Below are 20,382 nucleotides of genomic sequence, written 5' to 3' on the forward strand. Positions count from 1 at the left end.
TTCTTTCTTTCTTTCTTTCTTTCTTTCTTTCTTTCTTTCTTTCTTTCTTTCTTTCTTTCTTTCTGTTTTTCGAGACAGGGTTTCTCTGTGTAGCCCTGGCTGTCCTGGAACTCACTCTGTAGATCAGGCTGGCCTCGAACTCAGAAATCCGCCTGCCTCTGCCTCCTGAGTGCTGGGATCAAAGGCATGCGCCACCACCGCCCGGCTCTGTCCTTTTTCTTACTCTCCCTGTTGTACTCGATTGGTACTGTGTAGAGAATTGAACATCCAGTGGGTTTCTAACAAGATGATACTTTGTACGCGGTGATTCATAGAGGTCGTATCAGATGATGAGCTCTGAGAGTAAGACCCTACATCAAGCCTCTTTACAAGTTCTTGCTTGATGTAGGAGGGAGAAGGGGAGACACACAGTTAGTTATACAAGTTAATTCCATTTTTGGCGAAGGTGTTAGGAGGAAACAGATCCCGGAAGAGTGTAACTTGCCTTGGTCACACAGTAGCTTATGTAGCAAAATTTGTCAGACTGGTGAGCCATCTGGCCGTACAGTCAGCACTCCAGTCTTGTAGTTTCGTGCTCCATCGCAAGGAAGCACATCGCAGACACACTAATCTCTGCTAGCCAGTCTCTTATGGTCTTCTGTGATGGCACGGGCTGTAATGGAGGGCATGGTGTTGGGAAATACTTGTACCAGTTCTTCGTTGGGTTTAAGCAGAGCAGCATGTTGGGGCTGCTGGCCAGTGTGTCCTGAGCCCTCTATTGAAGCACACCCTTTCCAGGTCCTCCAGGTCTGAACACTTAGTGACCAGAGAGCAACCTTACGTTCTGTTTCTCAGGAGCCCTCTGCTTTGGATTTGAAATTCGTCTCTCATTGGGACATGAGGTTTGCCAATTAGACTAAGCTGGCATCCAGCAAGCCCCAGGAGAGCTAGCTGCCTAACACCCCAGAGCCTGCTAGCTTTTTACATGGGTGCTGGGTATGAATCTCAAGTTCTCATGCTTTTAAGGAAAGTGCTTTGCCAACTGAGCTATCTTCTCATATTTTGTTAGCCCTCAAACCCCCTATTTTTCTTTGCCACTATTTTCTCTGGTTATAAGGATTTTATAGTATAATCTGTTGTCAGCCTCTAATTGTGTGCCTGTCAGTGATTCACAATTCAGGAGTGACTTGCTATAGTGGTGCAGGAACTCATGTTCACTTTGTACACTGGGATAGTTCAGTCCATTATCCTGGAAAGTTGCCAGTCATAAGTTCCTGCCCAGTTTTGTGGGAGGAGTTTCCATGTGTTTGTTGAAAGGAAGTCTGATACCTTTATTTTGGAAATGCCTCTTGATTTGATATTGAGAAATAGAAAAATTGTCAAATTGATACACGTGAGGAAATTCAGACGTTGTTACTTCATTAGTGCTACAGATGGAATGAAGTTAGAAAAGCTTTGGCTAAAACCAAGTGTTAGAGGGATCTTGAGAGCGCATTGAACTGCTTCTTTCCTCTGGGTGTGTATTTACCTAGTGTCTGTTTAGGACTCTGAGTGACAGAACTAAGCAACTATTTTTGCTTGTTCAGGTGGATGGCAGGATGAGACCTGGCCAGATGGCTGGACTGCAGTGACGAGGGACGGGAAGCGATCTGCTCAGTTTGAGCACACCCTGCTGGTCACGGACACTGGCTGTGAAATTCTCACCCGGAGACTCGATAGCTCTCGGCCTCATTTCATGTCCCAGGTTTAATTTCTCTCAAGATACCTAACATCCGAGCACCATCTCGTACTGTGCATTTTATTGAAAGTACAGAAATGAAGTTTTTTTAATCACTCGTTTTGTTTTGACTGTGGGTAAGAATGGACTTCACATTTGGTGTGTCCTCGAGCTTTTTGGGTCTGAAAGCTGAGAAGAATAAAGGAGACGTTACTTCCGTCCTTCCGTCCCTGGCCTCACCCCTCAGTTCTCTGTACTGTGTTTTCTTCTTTGCCCCTTGAGCACTATGACCTAGATCTGCTTCTCATTGCTTTATCACTGCCACAGAGCAGCCACCAAGGGCCAGCTGCTTTCCAAGAGAAAGTTGAAGATGAGAAATCTTGAAACTTTAGCAACATGTTGCTCCAGATTTTTTATTATATATTGATATATATGGAAATCTATATGCATACATTTTAAATTCCATATACAGGATCACTGAACACTATATGACCTTCTGTCTGGGTGGATTCTGCTTTGACAGGATATCTGCTCTCATAAACGGACCCATGCCTCATTAGTGAGTGATTCCTAGTTAGGACCTGGTCTCCTCTGGGCGCCCCCCCCCCCCCCCCAATGCTGATTGTTTATCTTGTATGTCTGCAGGGAAGACTCCGCTGCAGTGCGGACTGTGTGTCAGTGAGTGAGTGGTAAGATTCACGTGAGAGGTTACCTGACTGTAAGGTCTGGTGTGTGATAAAAATAGCTGTGCTGCAGGGAGTGGCCAGGAACTGCAGGCTAGTTTCCCAGTGCACTGCTACTTCAGACCTCTGTTTGACAGATGTGAGGGAAGAAGCCCCCTTTCTTCAGAACCTTCTGCTGTAAGGGTACACCTCCAGAGCCCTCAGAAGAGTGGCAGATGTCCTGTGGCAGATGATGGGGGAGAGTTCCCAAATGTCCCCAGGTATGAGCATTAGTTATGGGTGGCTGTGGGTTTACCATTTAGTAAACTTAGCAGAATGAGAAAGAAACTCGTTGCAGTACTGTAAACACTCAGTATGCATGCTGCTATCCTGTATTGCAAATGCACCTCACCTCCGTATCCTTGAGAGTCTCATCAGAAATGACCGTGGTGCCCGGAATCTGTGCTCCTGTGGTTGTTCAGTGGATGCAGTGGGGACACCAGATGATGAAGTTGTCATGAGAGTATCCTTTATTACTAGGTGTCTCATGACTTTTTAGTATAATTTGATACCACTGACACATACTTTAAGACATCTTTCCCAGAGTGCCTCAGACCTTATTGCTTTAAGAGAATGATGATAATGTTTTCATGACTTTATTTTAATGATTTAGTAAAGTGATTGAATCTGGTGTAGACTTCTGGGTGTGTGCGTTTAAAGTTTTTATTGAACTGTAATCTTTGTGAATGGAATGCCTTGTAATATGAATGTTAATATAATATGTAAAGGGAGATTAAACGTTTGGATGACTATCCCACTTCCTCTAGTTGCATTTGTTGGGATTTTAGAGGGAATCAGTGGGGATGAGGCTAATCTTATAGTCTAACCTCCTTGCCATCAGAGCACCTTTTCAGGTACAGCAAAGTGCAGGCACCGTTTGAAGTGCAGCTGTATCAGGGGAGCCTTTAAGACCAAGACTGTGGTATAGGGGGACATTTTATATTTGACAGTAGAATTAGCAATGGAGGTGGGCCGGCTGTTCAGTTTATATCATTAGAAATAAAGCTCCAGGAACAAACTCTTGGTGTAGCTTTGTGAAGAGATGGTTAGACTGCTGTCCTTGGTTTTTTAAACTGTGGGCTCCAGTCTAATCTTGAGTCAAAACTGGATTAAAGGAATTAGATTTAGGTTACAAAACATCTACTTTCATTCTTGTACAACAACCACAGTAAGTGAATGTATTAATTTACTCTTATCCTTTTTGTCAGGGCTGGGATTGAACTGGTGGCCTTAGAGGTGGTAGGCAAGTGCTCTCCTCTGCTGCAGCACACCTAGATTAACGTGTAAGCCCATTGTTCTTTTTCCTCCTGTCTCTTGCACTTCTGTAGTTATAACTTGAAAGAAGAAAAACATGTCTGCCTTTTTTTTAATTAGTGCTTTTCTTGTTGCCATGACAACACTCAACAAAAGCAACCTGAGGGAAGTTGTATTTGGGCTTACAGTCTAAAAGGGACACAGTGGATCTTGGAAGAATGGCCTGGTGGTACAGCATCCACCTGCTTGTTGGTCACCTTGTGTCCCCAGGAAGGAGGAAGATGATGGAGGTGCTTGCCTGGCTTCTTCCTTTTCCTCTTTATATTCAGTCCAGGACCTTAGTTCATAGGGTGGTGCCATATACAGTCAGCATGGGTCTCTTTCTTCACCTCAGTTAAAAATCTGGAAACACCCTTACACTAACGTATATATTACTCATCTCCCACATGTTCTAAATCATAGACAGGAAGGCTAGGGATTTCCTGTTGTCAGTTAGTGTTTTCTCAGTCACTTCCGGTTTGGTTAAAGTGAACAGAATCCTCTGTAAAGTAGACACACTTGGGCTGCAGAGATAGCTTAGTAGCGACAATGGTTGCTTGACGCACAATCCTGAGCACCAGTGTTGTGATCCCAGCACCCATGTGAAAGCCACATGTCCCACACACATCTGTAATCCCAGCAGTGAGGGAGGTGCTCAGGCTTGCTGGCTGCCAGTATAGCTACAAAATGGGCTCCAGGCTCAGGGAGGTGCTGCCTTGAAGGAACACGGCGCAGAGTGGTGGAGGACACCTGCACTTCTCTGGTCTCAGTGCACACACACCACACTTAAACAGAATAAAATGTGATTCTTGGTGGGTTTTTGCCACCCTTGCTTCACATGTCTATGTGTATACCTTTCTGTGACCTAGTCCTGGGGTTGGGCCCGGTCTTTGCACATGGTAAAAGGGCATTGTACTTTACCTGTTGCTACTTCAACCTATATTTCTTTAAGGATATTTGTGCCAGGGGTATAACTAGTTGATAGAGTGACCAGCACACAGAGCTTTGCGATTTAATTCCCAGTAATTACCCATGTATAAACTGAGTTATTCAGACTGTTTCCTTCCCTGACTGCCTCGTAGCAGTAGTTGTCCATGTTCTAGAATAACTCCCGTCCTTAGTGTTTTATGAAATTAACACATGAAAAATTGTGTCAGTTGCATATAAGTCTTAATTCTCATGAGGGTACATGTAGGACTTCACAGATGTCATGTTGCATTCATTACGTCCCATGAGTTATCACAGTAGTCCAATATTTTTGATCACTTGGTGTCGATCTCTCCCCATTTTCTCCCTTGTAACTTCTTTAGACGAGTAGATTGGGAGAAGCTACTTGGAGACAATATGGATCTCACGTTCATGCTAAGAATGATCTTAGCATTCACTGACGTCCTTGCCTGAATCCACTATTTCCTTGCATTTGCCCTACAAGATGGTTTTCCCAGCTCTAGCATTCTATTTACACTTATTGACATTTTACAAAGAAGCACAGAACTATATTATCCCTTTACTTTCATTGGTGGACAATCCACTGCTCCCTTAGCAATCCCCTCAAACCCAGCTGTCACTATTAGGTCATACATTTTTTTGTTGTTTTGTTTTTAGAGACGGTTTTACTGTGTAGCCCTGGCTGTCCTGGAACTCAGTCTATAGACCAGGCTCAAAGTCCCAGAGATACTCCTGTCTCTGCTTCCCAAATGCTGGGATTAACCAACCACCCACCACTCTCTACCCATTCGACTTTGCTTTTAAACCCATTGAGTCCAGTTTATGTTGCCCAACTCCTCAGAGTGGAGGCCTGCCCTGGGATATGACCCCAGGTATCCTGCCATTAAATCTGACTTCACTTCTGTTAACAACTCCCAAAGGCCAATAGCTTCCTGCCTAGTGATGGGATTTATCCTCAGATTCCTGTCTTCATGCTGAGTCTTTGTCTGGCCTGAGCTTATGGAGGTCTTACACAAGTTGTCACAAATTGCTCTGAGCCCGCATGTGCAGCTTCTAGGTTTTGTCTGGAAGTTTCCTCGAATCATCTACCACCCTTGGCTCTTAAGTCTTTCTACTTCATCTTCCACAAAGATCTGAGCCTTGGAGGAGGGGTGTGATATACACATCTCATTTAGAATTGACCACTTGAGGGTGTCAGTTGCTCAAGAAGCTTGTGTGAAGAGGGTTGGGAAATCCCTGTGACCAGCTTTTTAAAACATTGTAAACTTTTTTTGAGTAATGAGGTTCTTAGCCCTGTTATTGTTCTTTCCCTTCTCCATCTGACTCCCTGGAATAAGCCAAGGATGTTGTTTTCAAGAACTTGTGAGCACATCTGTACTACGGTGTTTTGAGAGACACACATGACCATACACCAGGGATCTGATTAGAACTGTGTGGCTAAGGGGACAAATTAGACCTTGGTACGCTGATGTCACAGCTTAGCAACATTTTATACAATATGACTGTGAAGCCGATTTGCATTATTAGGAGCAGTTAATTCAGGCCCTAACTGTTTAAACTGAAGTCAGTGTTTTTGAGAGCTGAGAAAACAAGGGCAAGCCATGCTTCTGAGCACTACTCTGTGGGGATCACAGCGTGGCCTCATATCTCGGGCTGTTGGGAATAGATGAATATATATGTAAGTGGGAGGTAATCCAGTGCTGCATTCTACATGCCCCTCACATTCACTCACATGTGGAACTGTCAGTGTTCAGTCGATTCAGAGTTCACTGCACTGTTTTATTCTCAAAACTGTACCAAAAGAAGCCCTACGGGGCAGGCATGGCTGTCCCTCTTGGCCACGTGGTGGTTGTCAAGATGGTACCATGTATTTACTATCAAGATAACTGTCTAAATAAGCTTAACATTTCTACCAGGTATTTGCTGAGAAAGAATATTCTGCTTTTGGCTTGTTAACTAAGCTCATGTGGATGACTTCAGAATCAGCTTCGCTTTGGGTTGGCACTGTTTCTAGACACAGTTGATCATCCGTGTACTGGGCAGCCTAAAAGGAGGTGACGAGTCACACACAAATGCAGAAAGTATTTTTATTATGTCAAAGTGTTGCACCGATAAGCAGCAGTTATGTGGAGAGTTCAGAAAACCACGAAAACTATTTGTCTTGTTCATGGTTACAGCCATGATTATGCACATTCCTTCTAGTTGGTTCTGAAGTCTAAGAGGCTGTTAGCTTGTAAATCCTGTCTGTTTCTATCCAATCACAGGAAAGAGTGCAGGATGGACAGTGTTCTCTTCAGAATTTACATCTTTAGAACAGTTCGAATGCTGTGAGACAGAAGCAATAATAAAATTTGAAAGATGAACTAAAACAGGTTACATTTATTTATTTTCTCTGTGTGTAAATGCAAACCCATGAGTGCTTATGTGTGTGCGCCCTGGATTGCCTGTGGAGGTCAGTTCGATTCTGCCATGTGCACCTAGGGATCAATCTCAGGTCATCAGGCTTGGCAGTAGGCACCTCCCTCTGATCTACCTCACGGGCCCTGAAGGGTGAACTTTTAAGACCACTGACAGATTATGGAACACACAGGTGAACTGAAAACTCACCTTTTTCCTGAGTGCATCAGATCAAAGGCTTTGTTGATTTGGTCGAAGGGCAGATTGCCAGTCACAAACTCGTCAACCTTTATCTTTTTGGACATATATTCAGACACCAGCTTTGGAACACTCTCCACACTCTTCCATCCTAAAAGAAATCACATTCTGAAGGAAAACTTATGCAACAAGTTTTTCCAGTATGCTTAGTCATGTTCCCTTCCTGGGAGGTACAGAGGCAGTTATAAATTAAGTGGAATTCAAGGGGAAGGAGACGTTCTAAAACTGGTGTGAAGTGAAGAAAGAGTCAGACATATCTCAGTTGTGAAGAACATTTTAGAGTTACTGTTCTTTTCCTATAGTAGGGTTGCTAAATGCTAGGCCTGATGGATCAGGCCTGAAAAGCCAGCTACACTAGAGGCTGAGGCAGAAACGACTGTCTCAAAAACAAACAAATTGCAGTATTCAGCTGGAGAGCACTTGTCCAGCGAGTATGTGCCACTCTAGCTTCAAAGGCCCTTTCAAATGCAGCTACGGAGCACGGTGCCCCATGAGCATGTCCAGGACACTATTTAATGTGTCCCCAGTACCAGTAGTCAACGCAGGCTGATTCTGAAAGCCTCTTCAAGTCTCCCATGACACAGTAATTCATGATACAATAACAACACTGGCCTTTAAGTTATGCCAAGGGAAACAGCAGAGAGAAACCTACGTGTCCACTGAGTTACCTCCAAAGGCGGTGCCTTTCCATGTGCGCCCCGTCACCAGCTGGAAGGGACGAGTGGAGATTTCTTCGCCTGAAGCAGCTACACCAACCACCACACTGACACCCCAGCCTTTGTGGGTTGCCTCAAGGGCTGCTCTCTGCATGCATAGAGATAAGAAGCAATCACAGTTCACGACCTGCACTGAGAATGCCCTCTTCCCCAGAAACCCTGGCCTGCCGTGTGTGAGGGGCGACACACAGCCTTTTAAAGAAATGGTAACAGATTCCCAAACTTTTAGTAATTTAAATTTTATTGAGTAATTACATTTAACAAGTATCTTTAAAAATTAACCTATTAACAGAAATTGAGCAAATCTAAAGCTTTTATTTTCTTTCTACTTTTAATTTTATATCCCATAGCCACTATACAAATGAATGAATCTAGATTACTTCTCTCCTGTGAGTTATAAAAATCAGCTACAAATGACTTAAATGTCAGACCTGAGAGTTCCAAACTACTAGAAGAAAATATAAGGGAAATAGACATTTGAATGGGGAGACTTTTTTTGGGTAAGATCTTCAACAATGTAGGAAGTGAAAGCAGAAATAAACAGATGGGGGCACAGCAAACAAAAGATCTCTGCACAGCAGAGGGAAACAGCGAGAGTTGGGGGGCAGAGCACAGGCATCTGATGATGGGCTGATCTCCAGATTTTACAAGAAACTCCTAACAACAAAAGGCCAAACAGCCTGGGTAAGGGATAGAAAAACACATTTCTCAAAAACAGACACAGGCAGCAAACAGATACATGAAAAACTGTTCAACGTCACTAATCCAAACCATAACACATCAACTCATTCCAGTAAGAACGACAGCTATCAGGTTGCAAAGGAACTTTCTAGAATTTTCCATGAAAGGAAACGTAGCAGGAGCTGTCTGAGCTGTCCACCCCTCTGGCCTCAGCACACTCATTAGCAATGGAAAATGATTAGGGAAACCACTGAGTGATGGGGTCAAACCCAATGCTATCTAGCAAGAATTAGAAAAGGCCAGTAGAGCATCTAAATAAGGGAGCAAGTTCAAACAGACTTCTCAAGCCCCTGAGATCCCAACAGAAGGGATAATATGACAAGGGCAAGAACGGATAATATAACAGGCAAGAATGGACGGTGCAGCTGGGATTTGGGGCATAGCATGGATGATGGTTTCTGGAAGAAGAAGATGGACAGATAGGAGGAGGAGAGAAAGTGTTAGGGTCATGGCGACCAGAGCAGTTGAAGACAGACTGAACTGCAATGGAAGAGAGATGGCTCAAGAGGAGATGCTACAAGTCCATCGTGACAATGAAATAATGAAATACTGCTGGAAAGCAACACTGTTTGCTGAAGGAGACCAAGCACCAGGACTGGAGCGAGGGGATGCTGTTAGGTTAGAAGGGCTGTGCTGATTTTACTTGTTACTTGGTGAGAAGACCTTCTTATGGGCACCACGCACAGCTTCCAGAAGCAAACACACTCTTCACAAGCAAGTCACACCCATTACCTCGCATCCGAGCCACACTGTCGGGCTGTCGGATGGCAGAGGTGAGCTAAACGAAGACATGCCAATACACCACAAAGCATGCGATACCACGTGCCACGCCTCCTCAAGTTTAAGCTAAACTTCCTAAGAATAACTTCTCTTCCCATAAACCCTCGTTGGCAGAAAAACTCCTTCCTGAGAAGAGAGCGATGAAGTGGATCAGGTAGCACACATTCATACACATAATCAATCTAAAAGTTGTTTTTTAAATTAAAATTCCAGTGCAAAAAGCTGTCAGAAGGAACTGTAGGACACTCAGTGATGTTGGCTACACACTGTATCCTTTGCTTAGGTGGCCGTGTCAGGATGTGTGTGCATATCCAGTTCCAAAGTTCATGCTCTCCACACTAAAATTTCATTTCAGTAAGCATGCACTCAAAGGCAAACATTTTTTAAATCCATCTTCCCCGATCGCCTCTTCTGTAATTTCCCATTCAAATAGTTCCATGGAGTTCAAGGAGCTACTTCCATCCCTTTCTTTAGAAGTAATACCTATCAAAGTTGTTCTTTCAGAACAAAACCTTTCATCGTGAGGAAACCGCACTTCAGAAATGTATTCTGAGTCCAAAAAGAACATAGGCACACATACTCACCATGACCTTCACGTTGCCAATACACTCAAAGGAGTAATCCACTCCTCCATCTGTCATCTCAATGAGGACTTCCTGGATGGGTTTACTGAAATCTTGGGGGCTAATACATTCAGAGGCTCCAAATTCTTTAGCCTTTGTGAATTTGTCTTTATTGAGGTCAATACCAATGATCCTGGACGCACCAGCCACTTTACAGCCCATGATCACTGCCAATCCAACTCCTCCCAGGCCGAAGACGGCACAGGTAGAACCAGGCTCCACCTATCATCAAAGACAGTCTGTCAGCTGATTACTAATAGTCACAGCCTCACAGGCCGGCCACCGTGTACTAGCAATGTCGTACTGAACTCAATGAGGGCGGAAGCCAAAGCCAGGGCCAGTCTCTTACCTTGGCAGTGTTCAAAGCAGCCCCGTAGCCAGTTGAAATGCCACAGCCAAGAAGGCAGACTTTATCCAAAGGGGCCGAAGGATCAATTTTAGCAACAGAGATGTCAGCCACAACCGTGTACTCGGAAAATGTGCTAGTTCCCATGAAGTGAAAAACAGACTTTCCTTTGCAAGTAAATCTGCTAGTCCCATCGGGCATTAACCCTTTCCCCTGCGTGACTCTAGAGAAGAAAAGGAAAAGGGAAAGGTAGACTCATTTCCTTTCATTTCCTTAACTCTGTAGAAAAATAATGACCATCAAATCCTCAGAAAAGTATACTGAGACTTGTAAAAGCAGTGGCGCTCCACCGTCCTAACGCTGCCACCCTTCATCCACTTCCTCATGTTGTGCTGAGCCCAACCACAAGACTGTTCTCACTGCCTCTCCACTGTCTGACACAGGGTCTCTGCGCTACTGTGTTAGTCAGGCGGGTGAGCTGAGCTTCTGCACTGTTGTGCCTCCTCCTCCCATTTCCCTAGGGGAGTGATGGGATCACACTGGTGCCTCTGTTGTGGGCTGAGGCGGTTTCTGTGGAATCTCAATTTTCCCATCTGAGCCATCTTCTCAGAATGTTCATCTGTTCTAATAAACACAATTTCCAAGTTTACACTCAGACGAATACTCTAAAATATACACATGAATAATTATACAAACGAGGAGAAGACACTTCTTTCCTACATTGCGTAGGAGTATAAACTCTTCTGTTCACAAATGGAGAGCTGTGTGTGTACATCTCATACCTTAGCCAATCAAATCACAGGAGACCACAAAGAGAAAGTAGCACACACACCCAACACATTCACCTAAGAATGCAGCACTGATTTTTAACAGCCCCGTCGTGGTATGACTTAGCAGCCACCAATAGGCAAGTGAAAAACATTGGTGTTTGGAGTGGAATATGACACAGCTATGCAAAGTAGACTTGCACATACGAACTCAGACAATGCTCTCGAACTGATGGCTCAAGGCTCCTGATCCAACTACAGAGGTCTACAGGGATGCTACCAGGACAACGGTGACCTCTGCAGGAGTCGGGTACTGATTTGGAAGAGACCTTACGAGCACAGGGGTGCTGTTAGGGATCTCTAACTATATCCAGGAGAAGATCTATCCAGCAGGTATGTATACATGTTAACATGCACTGCGCTGCACATTGACAATTTGTGTACCTGAGTACTGTAGTGGTGTATGTTCTACCGTAATAAAAAAAAGGCAACAAGCAAGATCTAACTGACCTCAAAGGGTCCTCAAGAGGCCTGCCACACCTTATGACAACCACCCTTTCTGTGTCAGGGGGTTTGTTATTTCCTATAGGTATCACACTAACCTTATGTGGTAACTTTTATTACCCTGATTTAATGGGCAATAAAATAGTTCATAAAAAGGACTTCATTTCACTTTTTAAAAACTTGTCTTTTCTTGCAAATTTAGCTGACTGTTATAGAAAGAGAATGTATTCAGAAAAATCTGAGTCCCTCTTCTGCCCCCTTTTCTTTGGCTCTCTGAATAAGATCCTCCATAGTCTGGGCTGGCTGCAAATCTGGGATCTTCCTGCCTTCATGTCCTGAGTGTTGAGATTACAGGAATGGGCACCATGCCTGGTGGTAACAAGCTTTGTTTTATATCTTGATGGCTGGTGATACGAGGCAAACTTTGAGATTTCCGAGGCTTGATTTTCTCGTCCATGAAAAGACAGAGCTTAGTAACACTGACAGCGAAGTCCCTTTAAAGACAGATTTAAGTAACTCCTGGAAAATGTGCTGTATAAATCACTACAGAATTACTTGCTGTGATCTTATTTTTTCGATGTGTATGGGTGTTTTGCATGCATGCATGTATGTATGTACATATGTATGTATATGCACCATGTATGCACCTGGTGTCCTGAAAGATGGTGTCAGCTTCCCTGGAACTGGAGTTATAGATGGCTGAGTTACCATGTGGGTGCTAGGAATCAAACCTGGGTCCTATGGGAGAGCAGCTTGCCCAAGTGCTATTACCCGCTGAGACATCTCTCTAGCACCATGAGATAGATCTCTTATTATCAGAATAAAGAAGACTGGAGGATGGCACAGCATTTAAAAGCACTTACTGTGCAGGCATGGAGACCTGAGTTCAGAAGCAGAGCGCACGTAACTTACCAGGCCCAACTCTATAAGCTTGTAACCCTAGTGCTGAGGGGAAGGAGGAATGGAGCCAGGCTGACCCAGGGGCTTGCTAGCCAGCACAGCTAACAGGAAGCTTTGGTTTAAGTAAGATATTCAGTCTCAAAGGTATGGGCTGCCAAGGTTGTGTTTTCTCTGAGATTGAAAGATTTCATTCTACAGGAAGGTACACAACTCAAAAAGCACCAGGAAATCCCTGAAACTGTTAAGATTCATTAGGCCCCTCCCTGCCGGAGTAAGCAATAAAAGCTGAGAGTCCCCCTCAGACAAGAGAGCCAAACTGCAAAGAAGCCTCTCTGCCCAGAGCAGCTGCCTGGAAGAAGCAGAAATCAGCTGAGCGGCCTGGAGAAGGCTTAGATTAGACTCACCCGGGAAGGACACTAACTTGTTGAGCTGCCTGCAAGTGCAGGGAACCATGGAGTTGGCCTGGCTTTGCAGCCTTGAGAGGTATGTGTCACGGGTTCTTCAGGTTAGAGTCCATGGCTCCTGAGGCACAATGTGGCTTCCAGTTCTCAAGAGACCTACGCACTCCCTCAGGCAGTGAAGCATTCAGGCCACTTTGTGTTTCTCTGTGCGTTCCCTCAGTAGTCAAGGAAGCACGGAAGCCTGACAGGACAACTGGTCTTAGATACTAATCTTGTGTACCCCATGTAGCCTGCAAACTTCATTGTACCCTGGCCACTACAACCGTATTGATCCTGGCCACTGCCATTATATTCTGTTTCTCAAAAAAGCATCAAGAGCCTGACTGCTTTCAGTGAAATTGCCCCAGCTTTAGTTGTGCCGTGGACCCTCCGACTGGCCTGATTTAAGTTCTCAAAGCTGTATCAGGTGACCTTGGCCCCCTAAGTAAGTGCATGCTGGTGCAGCTGTCTTTGAGTAGCTCTGCTCCTCTGAGTAACACTTCACCCATACTCCTGTATGTAACCCAATAAAACTCTACTGCTTCACCACACTGGACTGTGGTGGCATCTGCATTTCGGTCCGTTGTGGGCTTCCTATCTGGGATGAATAGACACATGCTGAGTGTCCCCAGGAAAAGTTTTGTCACACAACATGGGGGTGGGGGTGGGGCAAGACTCACTGATGAACTGCTGTGGCCTCTGCGTGTATCACAGACATGGGCATATACACTTAGCACACGTATGCACGTTAGATTTTTTTTAAAGCTATGTATATTAAAAAGTATATAAAAATATACTGACCTTATTTTCTGGCAAAGGTTTGTTTTAGGATTCAGACAAAACTTGCATTCTCCACACTGTGGGACATACAGCGGGATGACAGTATCACCTGGGGATCGAACATGAAGTTATTATCCTGAACAGAACAGCTGGGATTAAGACAGTGGTTCAGCCTGGGGGTCGTGACCCCTTTGTGGGTCAAATGACCCTTTTGCATAGTGATTATTTACATTAGGAAAAATTAGCTACTGGGCTGGAGAGCTGGCTCAGTGGTTAAGAACACTGACTGCTCTTCCAAAGGTCCTGAGTTCAATTCCCAGCAACCACATGATGGCTCACAACCATCTGTAATGGGATCTGATGCCCTCTTCTGGTGTGTCTGAAGATAACTACAATGCACTCATATAAATAAAATAAATCTTTGCTGGGCAGTGATGGTGCATGCCTTTAATCCCAGCACTTGGGAGGCAGAGGCAGGTGGATTTCTGAGTTCGAGGCCAGCCTGGTTTACAGAGTGAGTTCCAGGACAGCCAGGGCTATACAGAGAAACCCTGTCTCGAAAAAAACAAACCAAAAAAAAAAAAAAAAAAAAGAAAGAAAAAAGAAAAAAAAATTAGTTACGAAATAGCAATGAAATAATTTTCTGGTTGGGATAACAATAATATCAGAACTGTTTTAAAGCATTAGGAAGGTTGAGAACAGCAGCTCTAAGTGAATGTGACACAACTCTGGGAAGAAACAACCTTAAGGCTGAGAAACAGTATCTACGGAGCATGATACAGAACAGCCATGCACAAAAAGGCTCTGTGGCAAAGTTTTTGATCTAAACACAACTCAACATAATGGAGAAGGATGGAGTGTTCAAAACCACCGACTCACCGATGCAGCTCTGAAAAGGCTTGCTAACGTGCCAAAACGGGTTTGGGTAATATATTTAAAACAGTCTCAAATGAAAAGCAGCCTGCAAAACCAGAGGTAAAATCAAACCAAATACTTGTTCTTCCGGGATGAGGAGCGAGCTCCCAAACAGTAGTGTAGTTGTAAATAAACAGTTGTAATGTCCCTACAGAAACAAGGCCAAACCATCACACAGCAGCTTGAGTGCTCCCTTACCTGCTTTCAGCTTAGTAACCCCTTCACCAACACTTTCAACAATTCCAGCACCTTCATGTCCCAAGATCACTGGGAAACAGCCCTCGGGATCAGCTCCGCTCAGGGTGTAGGCATCGGTGTGACAAACAGCGGTGGCAATGATCTACCAGGACATCAAGAGAAAAAACATCTAAGTGTGCGCATTCAGCTGGAGGTACAGGTCGGGTCCAAGACACTGCTTCATACTATAGTGCAGATCTGTAGCTGCGTTTCTTTTATAGATTTACTTCTCCAAAACTAGCGTGCATACAGCCCATGGCATCTTTAAACTTAGTGGACTTCCTGGTAGTGATGACAACGGCGGTGCATTGACATACAAGGAGGTGTGGCACAGATCTTTTCCTTTTCGTTGTGTGTGAATGAGTGGCAGTAAAGCCGGTGGCTTCCCCAGCGCTGTGCCTTCAGTTAAAGAGGATTGGAATAGCTGGGTCACCTCACTGCTGCCTTCCTAACTTGGGGAATGTGATGCCTAAAGACACTGTTTCTGGGGGATGTCTGTCTGTCTGTCTGGCCTCTGTCAAAACTCAGAGCTTTTAGTGGAACTGAGTCCTTTTGCTGACCTATACAATTTCTATTCAGATAAGCCTTTCACTGCACTCTGGGGCTTCTAAAACTCCTATCTGGGGGCTAGAAAGCTGGCTCAGTGACTGGGGGTGCTCACGGCTCTTGTGGATGACCCAGTTTGTGGTTCTCAGCACCCACATTGGGCAGCTCACCACTCCCTGCAACTCCTCTGGTCTCCACAGGGCCCCCTATGCATGTGGCATATATAATCTCAATAAGGCACTTAGACATATACATTAAGGAGAAAAGCAACTATAGGCAAAACCTTGTTTGTATTTCTGCTTTTCTGCTTCCGCTCTACGTGTCCATTCTTCCTATAGCCGGCTGTTTCCCAGGGATAAAGCTGTAGGCGTGCCCACACCACTCATCGTAGAAATCTAGGACAAACTGTCTTCTGAACATGAGCATAAGTACATAAAGGATTATAAGATCGCAGATTCTTAGGTCTTGTGGACCTTGAAAAGCCTTGAGTTTTGTGCTTCTCAATCGGATACATGTTAACCTTGGGACACAGCCTATTGTGCACAGTATCGTGATGAAGTAAGAGAACTGTGACTCTTTTCCTTTAAGGAAACACTTTCCCAGAATGTTAGGGAACACATGCAACGGTTATGACTTTAGAGCATTAATTAATGCTGTGTCATAACAAGCAAAGAGCAGAGGGTAAAACACAGTTTTACGAACGTCAAGGCATCAAAGGTCTCTCCGGAATGCTGCCTTCTGCCGCTCTATAAATTCTTAACCATAGTGGAGGGTGAGAAGGGGGGACAAATGGATCCACAGAAACCTGGCCTTGTCCTCACAGGCGGGCAATTTAAAGCTCTGAAGGTCAGGGAACTTCATTTGTTTACTGCTCTAATCAATCAAGAACTGCTTTCCAGGTTTTCCAAAGCAAAACTGAAGAACGTGTCTATTCTTTGATTCCCATACAATGTCACTCTTTGTGAGTTATGGGATTAGCAGAAAGGGAAGGGTCATATAAAGCCACCTTAAACCCAAACTATGAAAGTTCTATTGTGGCAATCCACTAATCCATAGGTTTGGCTTCTTAGCCCATCCATGAGCAAATAAAAAAAGATGGAGAGGGAGGGCAGGTTGAGGGAGGACTGTGATTCTGCTGCCGGAAGGCTTCCAATGCCTTCTCCTTGAAATCCCTTTGGGGTTTCTCCCACAATGCCTTTGTGGGACATTACCTTAATTCGAACTTCATGAGCCTTTGGAGGGGCCACTTCAACCTCCTCTATGGAGAGAGGTTTTCCGGCCTCCCAGGCAACTGCAGCCTTACACTTGATCACCTGAAGTCGGGGAAAACAGAGTAAGTTTATTCTCCTAAATTAGTTATTACTTCATGGACAACTCAGAGAATGATGAACGCCAAAGTTAGTGTACCAGGCTATGGAGAGGGTTCAGTGCATAAGCTCCTGTTTGTGCAAGCACGAGGCCCAGAGTTCAGCTCCCCAGCACAACACCTAGAGGTAGGGCCCTGTCTGTAATTTCACACTCAGATGGTAGAGATGGGATCTTCAGCGCAAGCTGCATGGATCAACTGACGGGGCTGGAGAGCTCTGGGTTCAAGTGAAGGAGCCTGGTTCAGTATGTGGTGGAGCAAATGAAGAGCACCCCGATGTCAGCCTCAGATCCCCACCTGTGAGCATCAGATCCCCACCTGTGAGCATGCATCAACACACACACACACACACACACACACACACGTACACACACACACACACACGCTACAAACTCAAGACACTCGAAAAGCTAAATAAATGAAAATAAAGCGAACAATATATCCACAGAAAAGCTTATAACCTCTAAGTAAAATGGAGAACTGTTTTTAGGTTTCATATAAATAATATGGTGAACAATATATAATTAAAGGGCCAGATATAGTGAGGCAAACCTTTAGTGCCAGCACTCAGAGATAGAGGCTAGTGCATCTCTGTGAGCTCCAGGCCAGTTAGATCTAGATTTTTAAGTTCCAGGGACTGACAGGTCATCATGGAGAGATCCCATCTCAAACCTTCCACCCCAAACCACCATCAACCATGACAACAAATATATATATATATATGTGTGTGTGTGTGTGTGTGGTGTGTGTGTATTTAAATTGTGTATACATATATATAAAATGGAGGGGCTGAAGAGATGGCTCAGTGGTTAAGAGCACTTCCTGCTCTTGCAGAGGACTCCAGGTTCAGTCCTATGCATCTACACTCTCACAACTACTTGTAATTCTAGTTCCAGAGGACCTGTGCCACCTTCTGGCTTCCACAGGCTCCGGCATGTATATGGTGCATATAAACACATACAGGCACACACACATTTTAAAGCATGAGGAGGGTGGGAGGTGGGGAAGAGGAGGAGGAGGAGGAAAGAAAGAAAGATAAATATGAAATACTCGTCCCAAACTAGGGTGTAGCTCAGCGGTAGAGCACAGGCCTTGAATGCACAAGGCCCTGGATTTGATTCCTAGCACAACAAAGGGCAAACCACCCGGGTTCTGTCACTAGGTCTGCCAAGTAATTCAAGGAATCACAAGTTTATTATTATGCGTCCTAATAATCTTTTCCTTGGGATAGCGCATATATATATATATATATATATATATATATATATATATATATATAATCACTTTAGTGCAATACTTCACAGGGGAAAGGATCCTAAGAAATATTCAAATGGGGGTAAACATACCATACCATCTCTTATAGTTGTGCTAACTAATGCTATTTGCCACGAATGGCTATTGAACTCTAGAAAAAGGCCAAGTGTGAACTGAAATCGGGTATAATGTAAAATTTTGAAAGCTTAGAAGAGTTTAAAAATCTCAATTTAAAAATACTGATAACGTGGAAATAATATTGTGAGTATTAGGTTGGGTAACCATACCATTAATTTTATGTGGTTCCTGGAAAGTTTACAATTCCATATGCAATTTATATCGTGCATCGAAAGCAATGAGCTACCACAGCGATTACACTCAGTACACACCTTCCTAACCACGGAACTAAGACTAATGAGAAATGCTGGGTTTTGATCAAGTTCACTTGATGCTTACGAAATGTGTTGACAGAATAAAAAGGTTGCAAGTCACTCACTGGGTTTACTGGAGACGGACTTGAAAAGTCAATAACGTGATTTGAAGAAACGGGTACACGGTGCTGCACACAGAAAGCGAGGGCCGAAGGAAGAGCCTAACTTTGCTTAGTAGTTTTGAGCACCGCCCGCGCTCCAGCTCTGATCCTGCAAGCGCGACCCCGGCAAGCTACGCCATCCTGCGTGACGGGCGCGGGCCTCTTCCCACCCAGCTCCGGCGGAGCAGAGCAGAAAGTAAAGCTGCTCTCCAATCACGGGGCCTAAACAAAGCCTCCTTGCCCTCGCGGCGGCCACGCTCGCCTTCCCCGGCGGACAGCAGCGGGCCACCCGGGCGCTCCCCTCCTCTGATCGGGTCTACCGCGCACCTCCATACCTGGTTCGCCATGTCCGCAAGTTCGGGATCGAGGCTAAGGTTCACAAGTGTAGCGGAACGTGCGTGAGGGGCGGGGCTGAACGCGGGAGGCGGGGCTTTGATGCAGGCGGGGCGTACGTGGGGGCGGGAGGAGGTGTCTGTGCGTAGGGCGGGACTCGGTTGGGAGGCGGGCCTAATACCGGAAGGGCGGGGCCTGGGTTTTGGCTCCTGCGCTCAGTTTCCGGAGAGGCTGTAGGTTTTGTTCTGGGGCGGTGAGGCTCTTTATTCCGGGCTGGTTTGACCGAGTCTCTGCAAAGCATCTCTGTGGTATTTCCTTGTCTAATTTTAGTGCCGTCTTTGTAAGTTAGACGTGAGAGAAGTATAACGGGTGGTAACTGGAAAGCACGTGTAGAACAAGCTACGCTTCCCGCGTGTCCCTGTCGGCGGTCCCCCTCCCTCTTGTCCCGCGTGCGCTAGTGAGCTAATGCAGCCTCCTTGTGGTTTGCGCGTCTAGGTCCAGGATGAGTTAACTCTGCTGCCCCCAAGGGCTTTGAAGGAACACTAGAAGGAGAGGGGCTCATCCTAAAAACAGCCCGAGCTCGGATTCCAGCAGCTTACGACGGGGTCCTGGGATTTCAGGGGCCATAGGACACGGAGAGAAGCTTGCAGGAAGGGAACGAGGGAGCAGAATGGACGCCTTTTAAGAGTAGACCAACTGCAGAGACCGAGGGTGCTGCATTTGCTGATGTAATCCCAAATGCTGCTTGTTTTGAAATGTCCCTACTAAAACACTGCATTTTCTCTCTTTTTCAAGGCTTATTTCCTGAGGGACACACCTTAAGGGATGTCATTCTCCACGGTACTGTTCCAAGTCCTTCCCTCACTTCACACTAACTCACACCCTGGCTTTTAACTTATATAATAATTATAGGACGACCACCAGAGTCTGTCTCCAATCAGGGTGGCTTTCCTTAACCCAGGCTTGTAGCACCAAGCTGATGTGTGTATTAGGGTATCTCATCGTGGCTAAAACTCAACTTATTTGATCTTGTATTTTTCTTCTTAAAGAGACTTTTCTCCATATCTCTGTGTTAATACAGTCCGTCTACTTGCCCCAGTCAGAAACCGGAGAGTCACAGCTTCTCCGTCTCCCTTGGTCCCTGCATTCGTTGTCATCAAGCCTTTTCTCTCTTGCATCTTATAACTCTCTGCTCACTGGTGGTAGTTTAGTTCCGGCTCTCATTTTATATGTTCCAGAACGCTCTTACCTGATTTCGTTGATGCCAGATGCCAGAATCTCTAACACA

General features: G+C 45.0%; 2 protein-coding genes across 2 annotated transcripts in view; one reads left to right on the forward strand and one right to left on the reverse strand.

Moving 5' to 3' along the window:
• Positions 1–3,175, forward strand: part of Metap1 (methionyl aminopeptidase 1) — a 34,672-nt gene extending 31,497 nt beyond the window's left edge. Inside the window, exon 11 of the mRNA XM_028760426.1 lies at positions 1,566–3,175. Coding sequence (XP_028616259.1) covers positions 1,566–1,729 — 164 coding nt within the window. The 3' untranslated portion in view covers positions 1,730–3,175. The remainder of the gene's footprint in view (positions 1–1,565) is intronic.
• Positions 3,176–6,732: 3,557 nt separating this feature from the next.
• LOC114614779 (alcohol dehydrogenase class-3) lies at positions 6,733–19,179 on the reverse strand. Its single transcript, XM_028760395.1, has 9 exons — positions 19,097–19,179; positions 16,821–16,922; positions 15,025–15,166; positions 13,933–14,020; positions 10,524–10,743; positions 10,136–10,396; positions 7,983–8,118; positions 7,267–7,405; positions 6,733–6,984 (listed from the first exon to the last, which is right to left on the reverse strand). Exons 1-9 carry the CDS (start codon positions 19,106–19,108, stop codon positions 6,960–6,962), a joined length of 1,125 nt encoding a protein of 374 aa, XP_028616228.1. The 5' UTR covers positions 19,109–19,179; the 3' UTR covers positions 6,733–6,959.
• Positions 19,180–20,382: the final 1,203 nt, after the last annotated feature.

The sequence above is a fragment of the Grammomys surdaster genome, unplaced genomic scaffold, assembly GCF_004785775.1.
Source record: "Grammomys surdaster isolate TR1022 unplaced genomic scaffold, NIH_TR_1.0 126531, whole genome shotgun sequence".
Lineage (NCBI taxonomy): Eukaryota > Metazoa > Chordata > Mammalia > Rodentia > Muridae > Grammomys > Grammomys surdaster.

Bases quoted from the DNA above. Each gene is read 5' to 3' on its own strand.
- LOC114614779 (XM_028760395.1), bottom strand. The intron at 14,021-15,024 runs GTAAGGGAGCAC...TTCGATCCCCAG, and splicing joins GGTTACTAAGCTGAAAGCAG to GTGATACTGTCATCCCGCTG. The intron at 8,119-10,135 runs GTGAGTATGTGT...CTATGCATGCAG, and splicing joins TTGGCAACGTGAAGGTCATG to AGAGCAGCCCTTGAGGCAAC.